At 40.2% G+C, this 13,801-nt stretch overlaps 1 protein-coding gene across 3 annotated transcripts in view; it reads left to right on the top strand.

Annotated features, from left to right (window-relative positions):
• Positions 1-13,801, top strand: part of BAIAP3 (BAI1 associated protein 3) — a 77,147-nt gene that overhangs the window by 34,639 nt on the left and 28,707 nt on the right. For all 3 annotated transcript variants that reach the window (XM_023497788.2, XM_031945758.1, XM_031945759.1), the window contains one exon: positions 10,152-10,323. In XM_023497788.2, the coding sequence (XP_023353556.1) occupies positions 10,169-10,323 (155 nt within the window). In that variant the 5' untranslated portion in view covers positions 10,152-10,168. The remainder of the gene's footprint in view (positions 1-10,151; positions 10,324-13,801) is intronic.

Consider the following 13,801-nt stretch of genomic DNA (forward strand, 5'->3'; position numbering starts at 1 on the left):
ATCACATACCGCAATTTATTCTGCTATTCCCAGCTGATACGCATCCCCTCAGTTTCCAATTTTTTGCCCTGAGAAGAGCTGCTATACTTTTGTACATATAGATTTTTTTCCTTTTATTTTTTAATTCTCTTTTGAGATTCATGTCTAGTAGTGGTATTGTTAGGTCAAAGGATATATGATTTTATAGCCTTTTGGGTATAGTTCATATCTTTTGATTATTTATCAATTGGGGCATGAGAACTAGATTTAAACTGGCTTTCATTCCAGGTTCATTAATCTTATATTAGAATATGAGTTTCAGATTGGCGCTGGAAAAAAATGAGGAAATGTCTCTCTTTTCCTTATTTGCAGAACTAAGGGCCTTTGGGTATGGATTATTGCATATGCTGTCGTACACCATTGATGTGTGGGTTAATTTTGCAAAATTGTTTTTTTCCTCCCTTCTTTAATCTTTGTTACCAAGCAATGGCTCTCTGGGTAGAGAGAGATATATTGAAAATAAAGATGTTAAAACAAAAGATATCCATAAAAAAAGAGAATTTATCAAATATAAACTTGAGGATACAGTCCATTTTTCTCTATTTCCTCAGTGCCTAGTATAGTGCCTTGCACATAGTAGGTACCTGACCAACCCACCCCCACAAAAAAACCCAACTTGTTAAAATTGAGACAGTCTCTTTGAACTCCTCAAAAATGAGAGGGTTGAACTAAGCCTCAATATTCCCCTTTAGCTCTAAATTTGTAAACCTATTCATTTTATCCCCACTACTTCTCTTTGAGAGGTGATTGCTGGAGGAATCAGGTACAGCTGTGTGACCATCAGGGAAATGGGAATGATCTCCTCAGAGGTGTTCTGAGGAAGAGATGTAACCGTGAAGAAGTTGCTCTGAAAAGCATGGATTGTCCTTTAATAAAAGCAGCTCACATTTATTAAATACTTCAAACTGATTTCCTCATAACACCCCTAACAGGCAGTATCATCCCCGTTTTACAGATGGAAAAACTGCAGTGCAGGAGGGATAAGTGATGACTCAGGATCCTAAAGCTAGAAAGTATTTAGACTTGAGATCTGAACTCTAGAGTTTGACTCTAGGTCCAGCACTCTGCATTCATCCTATTTAGCTTTTCAGGAGTTTGAGAGCTTATGTGCGGGGTCCTGAAGCAGTACAAGTTCCAAATAGCCCAGACTGACTTGCTCAGCACAGGGAGAGCAGATGATAGGTTTGGGTGAGTTGTCTAAGTCATAGCAACCCAGACATCTTGGCTCTGACAAATGCTTCACAATGTGGCTACCTCTCAAGTGAGATTAGGTTTCCTGGGCTAGTTACTTGTAACAAGCATTTAATAACTAGCTCAACCTCCATCTACTCACCATTCCCTTCTTTCTCCCAGTCATTAGTGGATGTGGGTTCAAGAAAGATAAATTCATTGTGTCTTAGTCTGATTAGCATAATTTTAAAAATCACTTGGCATGGGGATGGGGATGGGGAAGGAGATCCTATAATCAATCAGTAAACACTTATTAAACACCTACTATGTACCAAGCACAATTTATTCTCAAATCAAATATAAACAGTGTGCTGGGAACAGGGAACTGCCACCTATTCACTATGTGAGTTTGGACCCCAGTTTTTTATTTTTTCCCATATTGTGAAATAAAAAGCTTAGACTGGACTTCTTCCGGTCCTGCAATTCTGTGTATCTGTGATTTATATTCTGCCTGCCATGGCTCACCTCCATTAGTGGGAGTAGCTGGGTGTAGCTTATGCCTTCAGCATTGCAAGAGTTTTCTAGACAATATTTTGTCATCAAGGAAGCTCCTTTCACCTCTTCTAGTACAGACCATGACTCAGTCATACATTCTGATCCTTTGGCTCTTGTCCACATCCTCCTCTGCATTCTCTATGGAGAAATCTCCCCAATACGTAGGACATTTCTTCTGAATGAACTCTTCTCCTAGAGAGCAGTCTGGAATTGTTGGAAGTGTTAGACATTCTCCCATATGTGACTAAGTTCATTCTTTTCTTTGTTCGGTCCTGGCCTGGCCCATTGCCCAAAGACAGCACCCGTTTGAGAAATGATGGACCATTCACTGAGCTGTTCATCCAGCTGCATGTCATAATTTGGTCTCCAGGCAGTCTTCATCCACTTGGGTTATTCCCATGTGGGTGGTCAGCTTATGGATATCATTGAAAAGGTCTTGTGGTGTTCCAGGACTAGATGCAATTGTACAGTGTCATCTGGAAATGGTAGCCCCTCGTTCTGTACATTTTGCTATGGTCCCGACTCATCTGGAGAAAAGTGGAAATAGTCCATTCTACCTGTTGGAAATAAATGCCTGCCTTTGATGGTGAGGGTGGTAGGGTGGAGGTTCTGGTAGTGGTAGGGAGCTGTCAATTCAATTCAACAGACATTTATTAAGTGTGTACAAGGCATTGTGGCGAATAAAGCTGGGGACAGTTACATAAAAATACCAATAGTTTCTGTTCTCAAAGATTATTTTAGAGAGGATTTGAGGAGGCTATAATAATAACAATAATAATATTAACAGCAAAGACTTGTATAATGCTTTAACTTTTGCAAAGCACTTTATCTATATTACACTAGTTAATCCTCACAGTCCTGTGAAGTAGGTGCTCTCATTATCCCCAATATACAGATGAACATGGAACATTGGAGGAAGGATGGTACCACTGAAAGAAATAGAAGGAGGGGTAGATTCAAGGAGGAAGGAAATAAAGTAGATTTTGGACATGTTGAGTTGGAAGTATTGATGACCAACCTGTATTAAAGGGAGAGGGAGCTGTGGATGTGAAGCTCCAAAGGAAGTAAGGACTAAAACAGAGGCAACTGGAGAGACAGTGAATAAGATGACCAAGGGAGTGTAGGGAGAGAAGAAGACCAAAAACAGAACACAGAACCACAGATTTGGATTAAAGCACTGAAGGAATTACGTGGTCAGGAATGATCTAGTCCAACTCCCTTATTGTACAGATGCATGACCAAGTGCCCAGAGTGGCGAAATGGCCTGTCAAAGCCATTCAGGGCAAAACTGCATTCAAATTCAGGTCCTGTGACTAATACTTGTAATCTTTCCAATATACCAGTCTAGTAGGGATATATCTTCTTTTATAACAAGAAGAAAGGAGGGGAGAGAATGTGATGATGCTGAAAGGTTTTAAGGAGTAGAAAAAAGGAACTGAGGGGATTCATATCAGGTGACCTCTGTCTTCTTAGGAAAGTAGGATGAGACAAGGGGCAGGGAAGAGCAGAGAGGAGTAGAGTCATTAGAAGAAACTTCCCTCCTCGCTACAGAATAGAGAAGACAAAGTTGGGAAATCTAACTTCCTCCACAATTCTTTGGACCAGTAACTGGTCTCCTTCCTCCACAAAACACTTCATCTCCAGACTAGGCATTTTCATAATGTCTATAATTCTCTCCCTCTTCATTTCTATCTCTTTGCTTTCCCTGGATTCTTTCAAGCCCCAAATAAAATTCCATCTTCTACAGGGATATCCCTTAATACTAGTGCCTTTCTTCTGTTGATATTTCCAATTTATACTGTATACATCTTGTTTGCATATTGTCTCCCCGATTAGACTGAGATCCTTGAGACTAGGGAGTATGTTTTTGTCTTTTTTTGCCTCCCTAGTACCTGGCACATAGTAGGAGCTTAATAAATACTTGTTGACTTGACTTGAACTTCTTACAAAAGGTCTCCATGGGCTCTGAGAAAAGGAGTTGATGGAGACAGAGAAGAGGGATTGTAAAGAGCCTATGCATTCACAAGTGTATAAAACCAGCTTGATGTTTTTACTTTTTCCATCAATACTAAATGGTGCTGGAACAGGAGGAGAAAAATTAGATGGCAAGAGTTTGGAATGAAAACGTATTGATTGGGATTGGTAGGATTGGGCACGGGCAGAAAGGGATTCTAGAGTAGTAAGTAGCTAATGAGGCATTAAAGGGATAGACAGTAGGGGACAAAACCAGACATGGAAGCAAGTGAAGCCAGAGCAGAAAGAGATGAGCTAGATAAAAAGCATTGGGTCAAGGGATCAGAGGTTAGGATAAGGGGAAAAGAGGAGGTTTAATGTGAGTGAAAAGATAGAAGACCTGGAAGGATTCAAGATAGTGGTCAAAACATGGATATTAATGATACATTTCTCTTTTTGTCTATTTATATTTAAGTTTAATAATACTGTATTTTTTCCAATTATAAGTAAAAATAATTTTTGAAATTCTTTTTGTTAATCTTTTTAAATTAAAGCTCCTTATTTTCAAAACATACATAATTTAACGAATGTTTATTAAAGTTTTTTTACTTTCAAAACAAATGCATAGATAATTTTCAACATTCACCCTTGCAAAACCTTGTGTTCCAAATTTTTTCCCTCCCTTTCCCCCACCCCTTCTCAAGACAGCAAATAATCCAATATGTTAAACATGTGCAGTTCTATATATATTTCCACAATTGTGCTGCACAAAAAAAAAAATACAGACCAAAAAGGAAAAAAATGAGAAAGAAAAAAATGCAAGCAAGCAATAACAAAAAGAGTGAAAATTCTATGTTGTGATCCACACTTAGTCCCCACAGTCCTCTCTCTGGATACAGATGGCTCTCTCCATCACAAAATCATTGGAACTGGCCTGGATCATCTCATTGTTGAAAAGAGACCCTTCTGGGGCAGCTAGGTGGTGCAATGGATAGAGCTCCAGTCCTAAAGTCAAGAGGACCTGAGTTCAAATTTGACCTCAGACACTTAACACTTCCTAGCTATGACCCTGGGCAAGTCACTTAACCCCAGTTGACTCAGCAAAAAAGAAAAAAAAAAAGAAAAAGAAAAGAGCCACTTCTGTCAGAATTGATTATCACATAATCTTGTTGCTGGATACAATGATCTCCTGGTTCTGCTCATTTCATTTAGCATCAGTTCATGTAAGTCTCTCCAGGCTTTTCTAAAGTCCTGCTGGTCATTTCTTACAGAACAATTATGTTCCATAACATTCATATACCACAATTTACTCAACCATTCTCCAATTGTTGAGCATCCACTCACTTTCAGTTTCTGGCCACCACAAACAGGGCTGCCACAAACATTTTGGCACATACAGGTCCCTTTCCCTCCTTTAAGATCTCTTTGGGATATAAGCCCAGTAGTAGCACTGCTGGATCAAAGGGTATGTACAGTTTGAGAGCCCTTCGGGCATAGTTCCAGATTGCTCTCCAGAATGGTTGGATCCGTTCACAACTCTACCAACAATGTTATCAATGTCCCAGCTTTCCCACATCCCCTCCAACATTTATCATTATCTTTTCCTTTCATCTTAGCCAATCTGAGAGGTGTAGGGTGGTACCTCAGAGTTTTGACATTCATTTTTGGAAAAACTTTGAGTTCCAAATTTTTCTCCCTCTTCCCTTCTCAACGATGTATTTCTTGGAGATGGAGTGGATTAAATTTAGTGGTTGAAGTGAGGCTGGAGGGAGAAGTTGGTGGACTTGAGGAGGCTAAAGACTGGTGTGGTCAGGTTATCAATACAAATGCTTAAGTCCTCAAAAATAGTGGTGGGGATGGAAGTGGAGAAAACAATTGTGAGTCAAGAATTAACAGCTTTGAAAGGGTCAGGATAATCATCTAGGGATTGGCAGATGATTGTAAGGAGGTAGTACATGGTACCGTAATATGCTATACCATACAAATATGTATAGGTATTAAAGGCATTATCTTGTGCAAGATTTCCTCCATCCCTTGCTTCACAAGAGGCTTTTCTCTTATTCCCCATCTCCCTAGATTAAGTGCAGACTAAATTCAACCCATCCAACCTGAACCCTTTGAGGAATTCCACTTAACTCTTTCAGGAGCCAAAGCTGCTAGACATTTGGAGAAATAGCATCTTGAAGTCTCCTTCCCCTAAATCCCCGTGTATTGAGTTTTGATTAAAAGAGAAGGAAAGGGAGGAGGGAAGATAGAACGAGTGAAGAATAGGGCCCATTAGTGGAAGTAAGAAGCCCATTTCCCTCCTGGGGACAGCTGATAAAAAGTAAGTGACATGGAAACATTCATCAACAGCTCCAATCTTAGCCCCCAAATAAGCTTCCCTGCTAATGGCAGTCCATTTCGCTAGCATTTTCAGGTGCTGATGGCAGTTCCCCTGCTGAGCTTCATCTGGGATGTACTTAGGAAATCCTCTTGCTGGGAAATGAGTGTTTTTCTCTATGCTTCCTGGACCATGAACCCCTGGAGAGACAGATCATATTTGCTGGCCCTTCTTTCTCAAAACTTTCAACTCCTAAGTTCTCTGATTTCCCCCCTACTAAAGCATTAGGTGCTAAAGACTCAGAAGGGTGGAGTGGAAGGTGGAAAATGGCTTGGAGTCCTCTGAGAAGGCTCCCTGGAGGGGCCATGACTCACATAGAGCCTAAAGATTGATTAGAATTTGAAGGAAAGTCATCTAAAGCAGAAAATAGGGATATAGAATCAAGTCAGGAAAATAGGCACAGATGTAAGGAGGCTATTTTGGGCTCCAGTAGAGAGTGAGCTGTAAAGATCACCTTGAAAGAATTGATCTTTCTTATCTTTCTTATGTCCTAAAAGATGTGGGAGGAAAAGAGAGGAAGAGAGAAGAGTCCACAGACTAAACAACTTTAGAGATATGAAGAAAGAGGAGAACTGGCCCAGGGGGAGGAGGGAAGCCTTGGACTGATTAAAAGGTGGCAACCTCTTAGGGAAGAGAAGTTTGGGATTGAAGTCCGATTGTAAGGGCTTGAGAAGTAAATGAGGTGGTCAAGAAGTAGGGGTTAGCTTAGAGCCAGCTGTGAAATGTAGACAAAACTTTTTAGGAATTTGTCAGTGAGGGAAGAATCAAGACTGATAGATAACTTAAGGGGATGTCTGGATCAAGTGAGGATGGGATAAAGTGGAATATGGCTTGGAATAGAGAGCCAGGAAAAAATAGAGAGAGGGTGGGGATGGGGGTGGGAAGAGGAAAGGAAGGAAGGAAGGAGATGAAAGATGCAAAGAAATTAAAGTCGAGAGGTCAAGGAATTTTTAAGGAGACAAGGTCCTTAGGTAAGCTATAGGATACAGAACCTTGTTCAAGGAAAACTACCTCTTTATCAAAGTAAGGAATAAAGGAAAAGGCAGGGGAAGATTTAGGATTTTGATGTATGAAGTAGAACGAAAAGGACAGTCACAGCAGATGGCTCCTATTTTTCAGTAAGGTAGGAGACAACCTTTGCTGAAGGCAAGGTAATGTTGGAGGTATTGAGAAAGAGAGACACATACACACAGGCTCGACAGAGAGAGATAAAAACAGAGAGACATACACATACAGAAAGACTCAGAGAAACAGAAATAGAGACAAAGACAGACAGAGAGACAGAAAGAACCATACAGAGAGAGAGAGAAAGAAACTGAGAGACAAAGAACCAGAGACAGAAAGAGAGACAAAGAGAGAGGCATAAATATGCACCCAGAAACTCACAGAGAGAGACAGACACACAGAGACAGAAAAATAATATATGGAATAACCAGTGAGAAGGAGGAAAAAAAGAATCTATCAAAGAAGAACAAAAGCTATTGAGATAGAAATGTGGGAGAATGAGCCCACCAGGCAAATGCTGTGGGTGGGTGGGCAGGGGGTGACCCAGAGTTAAGGACTGATTGGGCATGAATGATGATAAACAAAGAGGCATAGGCAATACCCATGCAAAGTCTCTATTGCAAGTGTGATGGGAATTTTTTATTTCCTTTTATTAATTTTTATTATTTGGAGCTCAGGGTCATCCCTCCTGTAACTTTTGGTTATCTCATAACATAAACCAGATGGAAAAGTTCTGTGGTCTTTACAGTTCAATGGCAAAGCAGATAATAATGCTTTTTTCTTTAATGTCATTTGACAATATGTTGAAAAGGGCATGAATAAAACATTTTTCAAAGGACAAAAACAAAGCCATTTCAGTACTGAATTCTTTTAAAAAGAGAGAATGAGCTGGAAGTCATTAAATGCCTAAGACGATAGCTTTTAGAATCCTTGGCTCTTGATATGACTGGATAGAATGAACCTCAAAGGAGAAGAGGATGCTCAGTAATAAAAACAAAGAGATAATGTAAAAATAATAAAGTGAAGAACAACGAACGTGTACGTTTGTCTTCGTGGCTCAGTGTATCAGTGAGCAAGGGTAAAGACACCAGCCCGGAAGAGGGTAGCCAGTGAGAAATCATCTTCCAAAGTGCTAGGGTTTCTATGAAAACAATAAAATGGAGAGTCTAAAAAGAGATTGAGGGTGCCAAAATATTCTTCTTAAAAGCACGGTTAGACCATGCTACTTCCAAGCTAAAGAATATTCTATGTAATGAATTGAACCAGCTACATCCAGGAAAAGAACTCTGGGAGATGACTATGAACCACTACATAGAATTTCCAATCCCTCTATTTTTGTCCACCTGCATTTTTGATTTCCTTCACAGGCTAATTGTACATTATTTCAAAGTCCGACTTTTTAGAAAGCAAAATAGCTGTTTGAACATGCATACACATATTGTATTTAACTTATACTTTAACATATTTAACATGTATTGGTCTACCTGCCATATGGGGGAAGGGGTGAGGGAAAAGAGGGGAAAAGTTGGAACAAAAGGTTTTTTAATTGTCAGTGCTAAAAAAAATTACCCATGCATATAACTTGTAAATAAAAAGCTATTTTAAAAAAAGAATATTCTATGACCTTCTAGGATAAAATAAAAAATTCTTATCTTGGGTTTGAAAATTCTTCTCAATCTGGCTCCAAGCCACCTCTCCATACTTATTTCACAGTTCTCCCCTTCACATACTCTATTTCAGTTGTATCAAAACTTTTATGTTCATACACTCGTGTCAGTAAAATATTTAGAATATGAATACATATTTTCTTATTTATAAATTATGTGTGAATATGTTACTAAACTACTAATTATATGCATTATAAGGCACAAAAGACAGAAATGTAAAAAGATGAGATGAAGATGTCATAATATTTGATTCTAGAGGCAATATGAGACCATTGTTATTTTATGAGTCGGAGAGAGACATGATCATTCCCACACCTTGGGCCAATCATTGTGGCATCTGGATGGGGAATGGATCAGCAGGAGGCTAATTAAAAGGTTAGGGATGAAGAGATAAATAAAGAAAGGGGGCTAGATATTGGAGACATAGAAGAAGTAGAAAGCACAAAACTTGGCCCCTGATGGCTGATGTGGAATGACGGAGAGTGAGAAGGCAGGTGAATGGAGGGATGTTGGCGTTTTTGAAAGTAATGGAAAATTTGGAAGAGGTGGTTTTGGAGGAAAAGAATGGCTGTGAAGAGCACAACCCAAACATGTCTGTTTATCCTACTCCACTCAAAAGAAAAAAAGGAGTGGATGGGGCCGTTAGTCATCAATCACTGCCCTCTGCTGCGGATCTGGAGACAGAGGGTGGGTATGAGGGCTGCTGTGGGGGGGTTTCCAATGGTGCTGACACAGCTGCTGCTTTGGATGCCTGGGTAGGGGCTAAGTAGTAATATCTCTTTGAGGAGCATGAGTGGGAATTGGGGAAGTAAAGAGGAGGAAGAAGAAAAAATGAAGGTTTCCTCTTTGGAGACATGTCCCATTTTTGGCTGTTGTGGGGAGAGTGGACACAATTTATTTTCCCACCTTCAGATTGACTGATCACACTTTGGGGCCAGGGCATTGTTCCCACAATTACTGGTTTGAAGATCATTGTTTTAGCTCTCAGCTAAGCCAGCCTATTTGGTATTCCTTGAACTTAACATTCCCTCATTCCCCCATTTTTGGAATGTAGACCCTCCTCATCTGAGACTCTTTAGAATCCTTAGCTTTTTTCCAAAACTCAGCTCAGGTGATACTTGCTGTGAAAAGCCTTTCCTAATATCCAAATTGTTAATGTTCTCCTATTTATTATCATATAATTTGCTAACTTAAATACATATCGCTTTTCTCCAATAAAATGTAAGCCCCTTGAGGGCAGGGACTGTTTCCTTTTTGTCTTTTATTCCCAGCCTCCAGTATTGTAGCTTCCATATGTGGCAATTAATAGATGGGTATCGAATTAATTGTAGGTTTTGGGACTTCTTGGATTAACCCTATGTCTCTTTTTCTTCAACCAGCCTTTTGGAGAACAGTCATGTCGACTTTACTGGATATCAAAAGCAGCGTGCTGAGGCAGGTCCAGAGAAGCCAGTCCTTCAGGAGGAGGGCTGATGAGTCAGCCCCATCTGGAGCAGCGGCAGGATCCAGTTCCTCTCTGCAAGAAGGGGGACCGGAAGCAAGTGTGGCCAGGTGAGTCCTATAAAGGCTCAGGTGGAACAGAGCTTGTTCCAATCAACCCTCGACTGGGTGTGGGGGTATTATCGTTTCTTGTTTAACAGAACTAATCTTACCACCTTCAACTGACAAAAGCCATTCACACTTCCAACACTTTTAGGACTAAACTCACTTTCTTCTGTTGATATCCCCCAAACCACTGCTGCTTTCTGAACTGTGCTCTCTGGATCTCACCTCATCCCCAGGTCCTAAGACAAATGAGAGTCCAGCAAGAGCTGACAATTTACACGGGGAGTGGTCTACAGATACACATACAGGTGGCGATGGGAGAGGTGAAGAGGGATTTCAGTTAAGATTTATCAAGTGCCTATTATGGGAAAGGCATTGTACTAGGGACTGGGGGATGCAGTGATAGATACATTATAGAAAAAAGAAACAGAAAAAAGAAAGAAAAAATGGCACAGTGGATAGAACACTGGCCCTAAAGTCAGGAGGACCTGATCAAAGCATACTTTTTCTTTCACAACATGTTAATATGGAAATATGTTTTAAATATTTGAACATAGATAACCTGTATCAGATTGCTGTTTTGGGACATATTTCCATATTATCATGTTGTGAAAAAAAAAGTCAAAACAAAAGGGAAAACCATGAGGAAAAAAAACAAACAAAAAGAAAAGTGAAAATAGTTATGCTTTGATATGCATTCAATCTCCCTAGTTCTTTCTCTGGATGTGGATGGCATTTTCCATTCCAAGTCTTTTAGAATTGTCTTGTTTCACTGCATTGCTGAGAAGAGGTGAGTCTCCCATGATTAATTAATGCAATCTTGCTGTTGCTGTGTACAATGTTCTCTTGGCTCTGCTCACTTCACTCAGCATCAGTTCTTGTCTTTCCAGGCTTTTCTAAAATCAACTTGCCCAACATTTCTTATAGAACAATAATATTCCATTATATTCCGTTACAACTTATTATTCAGTCATTCCCCCAACGACCGGTATCCCTTTAATTTCCAATTTTTGCTTCCACAAAAAAAAACTGCTATAGATATTTTTGTATATGTGGGTCATTTTCCATTTTTTATCATCTCTTTGAGATACAATCCCATCAGTGGTATTGCTCTATCAAAGAGTAAGTCACAGGGCAGCTGGATGGGGCAGTGGATAGAGCACCAGCTCTGAAGTTAAGAGAACCCGAGTTCTGATCTGGTCTCAGACACTTAACACTCCCTGGCTGTGTGACCCTGGATAAGTCAATTAACCCCAATTGCCTCAGCAAAAACAAACAAACAAACAAACAAAAAACAAAGAGTAAGCACAGTTTGATTGCCTTTGGACATAGTTCCAAATTGTTCTCCAGAATGACTGGATCAGTTCACATCTCCACTAGACAGTATCTGATCATGAGTCTTCCTGACTAAAGGTTTGCGAGGTGATGTATATCGCCTAAATGTCCTTTAACAAACTACGTCCGGTCTCACCCAGCGGAGGTATCACAAAAATCTCATGTGGCATTTGCATGAATTGGATCTCACTTCAGATTAGAAATATTCCCTCCCAGGAGGCCATCCCCATAGGGCTACAGTAAGTAGCTCTTTGGTCTCCCTGCATTCATAGTGGGGCTTGTTCGGTGACTATTCATTCCCCTCCTGCAAAGAGATTTAGATTTATCAAAGATCATAGATTTAGAGCTAGAAGGGGTCTTTAAAAAGATCATTGGATTCAATCCCCCTCTTTATAATAGGAGGAATCTGAGACACAGAGAGATTAAGTGATTTGCCAAGATTTACACAGCTAGGAAATCTGAAGTAGAGTTTGAACTTGGATCCCCTGATGTCCAGGTCCAGGACTTTACTACTTCTATGACTGCTACCCACTGCTGGTGAACATTTATAGAGCACTTGCTTTACATATGTTATCACATTTCATCTTCACAATAAGCCTGTAAGGAAGGTGCTGTTATTTTCCCCATTTTACAAGTAAGGGAATTGAGGTATAACAGGGTTAAATGACATGGCCAGGATCACACAGAATGCAAACTCAGGTCTTCCTGCCTCCTGTTCTCTCCACTACCCCATGCCGTCCCTATGGCCTGGCTATGGATGGAGCCAAGTGTGGCAGTGGGGGGAGGGTGGGACTTGGAGTTAGGAAGACTTGCCTCTTACATTAGGTGCTAGAATACTTAGTCATGACCCTTACTAGCTTAATTGCCATGATCAAGTCACTTAACTCTGTTTATCTTAGTCTATTCCCATGTAAAATAGTAATAATAACACCATTCACCTTATAGGGTTGTTCTAAGGATGAAATCAAATGGGATTGTGTAGGTAAGGAGCTTTGGAAACTTTAAAGTGATAAGTAAATGTTGTCAGTTTTATTACTTAAGGAGTGGGCTGGAAGTCTCTTCAGTTGTGCCTGTAGTAGACCCATTTCCTTAAAGATCTCAGAATTCTCTGCGTCCTATTGTGATTTTAAGTTCCCCCACGATTCTCTGTCAGCCGCAGCAGGAGGGATAGGACCCTGGGGAGAAGGCTTGGTTTGTCTGACTGGCTTTGACAGCAACAACTGTTCCATGGCAGATTAATGAAGCCAAGCTGCCCTTTTTAGAAGGAAGATGAAATGTCAGATCTGTAATGTTCTGGGTCCCTGGCTTCTCTTCCTTTGGGGAGCTGATTTTATGCCCACCAAAGCTATCTAGACACAGTGCGCCTAGGTTAAGAGTCTGCCTCGGCAAGGGTTGGGAAAATCATTCTATGATGTAAAGAAAGAGGAGTTGGGTCCCTTCACTCTCTGGGCAAGTTGGTCTGGATTCCCTCTAAGGCTCTTTCCACTGCAGATGGATATAGGATTTTACTAAGTTCTCTCCTCCATAATATGCCTTCTTTAGTGTAGACAGCTGGAAACCATCTTCAGGAACATCCAAAGGACTGAGTCCACTGTAATCTTCAGTGACTTTCACAAGAAGAAAGTTCTCCCTTACATTTACCCTAAATCTTTCCTGCTATAGGTTTTCTGAAACAAACCCCAAAAAATCACTTTTTTTCCTCAAATAATTATTTTTTCTTTCTCCAACTTCCCTTCCTTACTGCGGGAAAAGAAAATTAAAATTTTCTTCACATATACCATCCCCCTCACAAAAAAAAAAAAACAAGTTCCCAAATTGGAAATAAAATGTTTCATTGTTCAAATTTTGTCTTTCCCATGTCCGAGGGTGACCTACCCTATCCTCTGGAATCATAGTTGTCATTGCACGGATGGAACTTTCAAGCCTTTCAAAGTTTACACTACTGTGGTCACTGCATCATTCATTACCCCCTGGTTCTGCCTACTTCCCCATGCTTCAGTTCGTATAAGTCATCCCAGCTTTCCCCAAAACCGACCCTTTACTCATTTCTTTCGGCAGAATCATTTGCCATCACACTCATAGGTCAGAATTTTATCCATCCATTCCCCGATAGATGGGCACCCCCTTAGTTTTCAGTTTTTTGCTACAG

Source organism: Sarcophilus harrisii, chromosome 1 (genome assembly GCF_902635505.1).
Source record: "Sarcophilus harrisii chromosome 1, mSarHar1.11, whole genome shotgun sequence".
Classification (NCBI taxonomy): domain Eukaryota; kingdom Metazoa; phylum Chordata; class Mammalia; order Dasyuromorphia; family Dasyuridae; genus Sarcophilus; species Sarcophilus harrisii.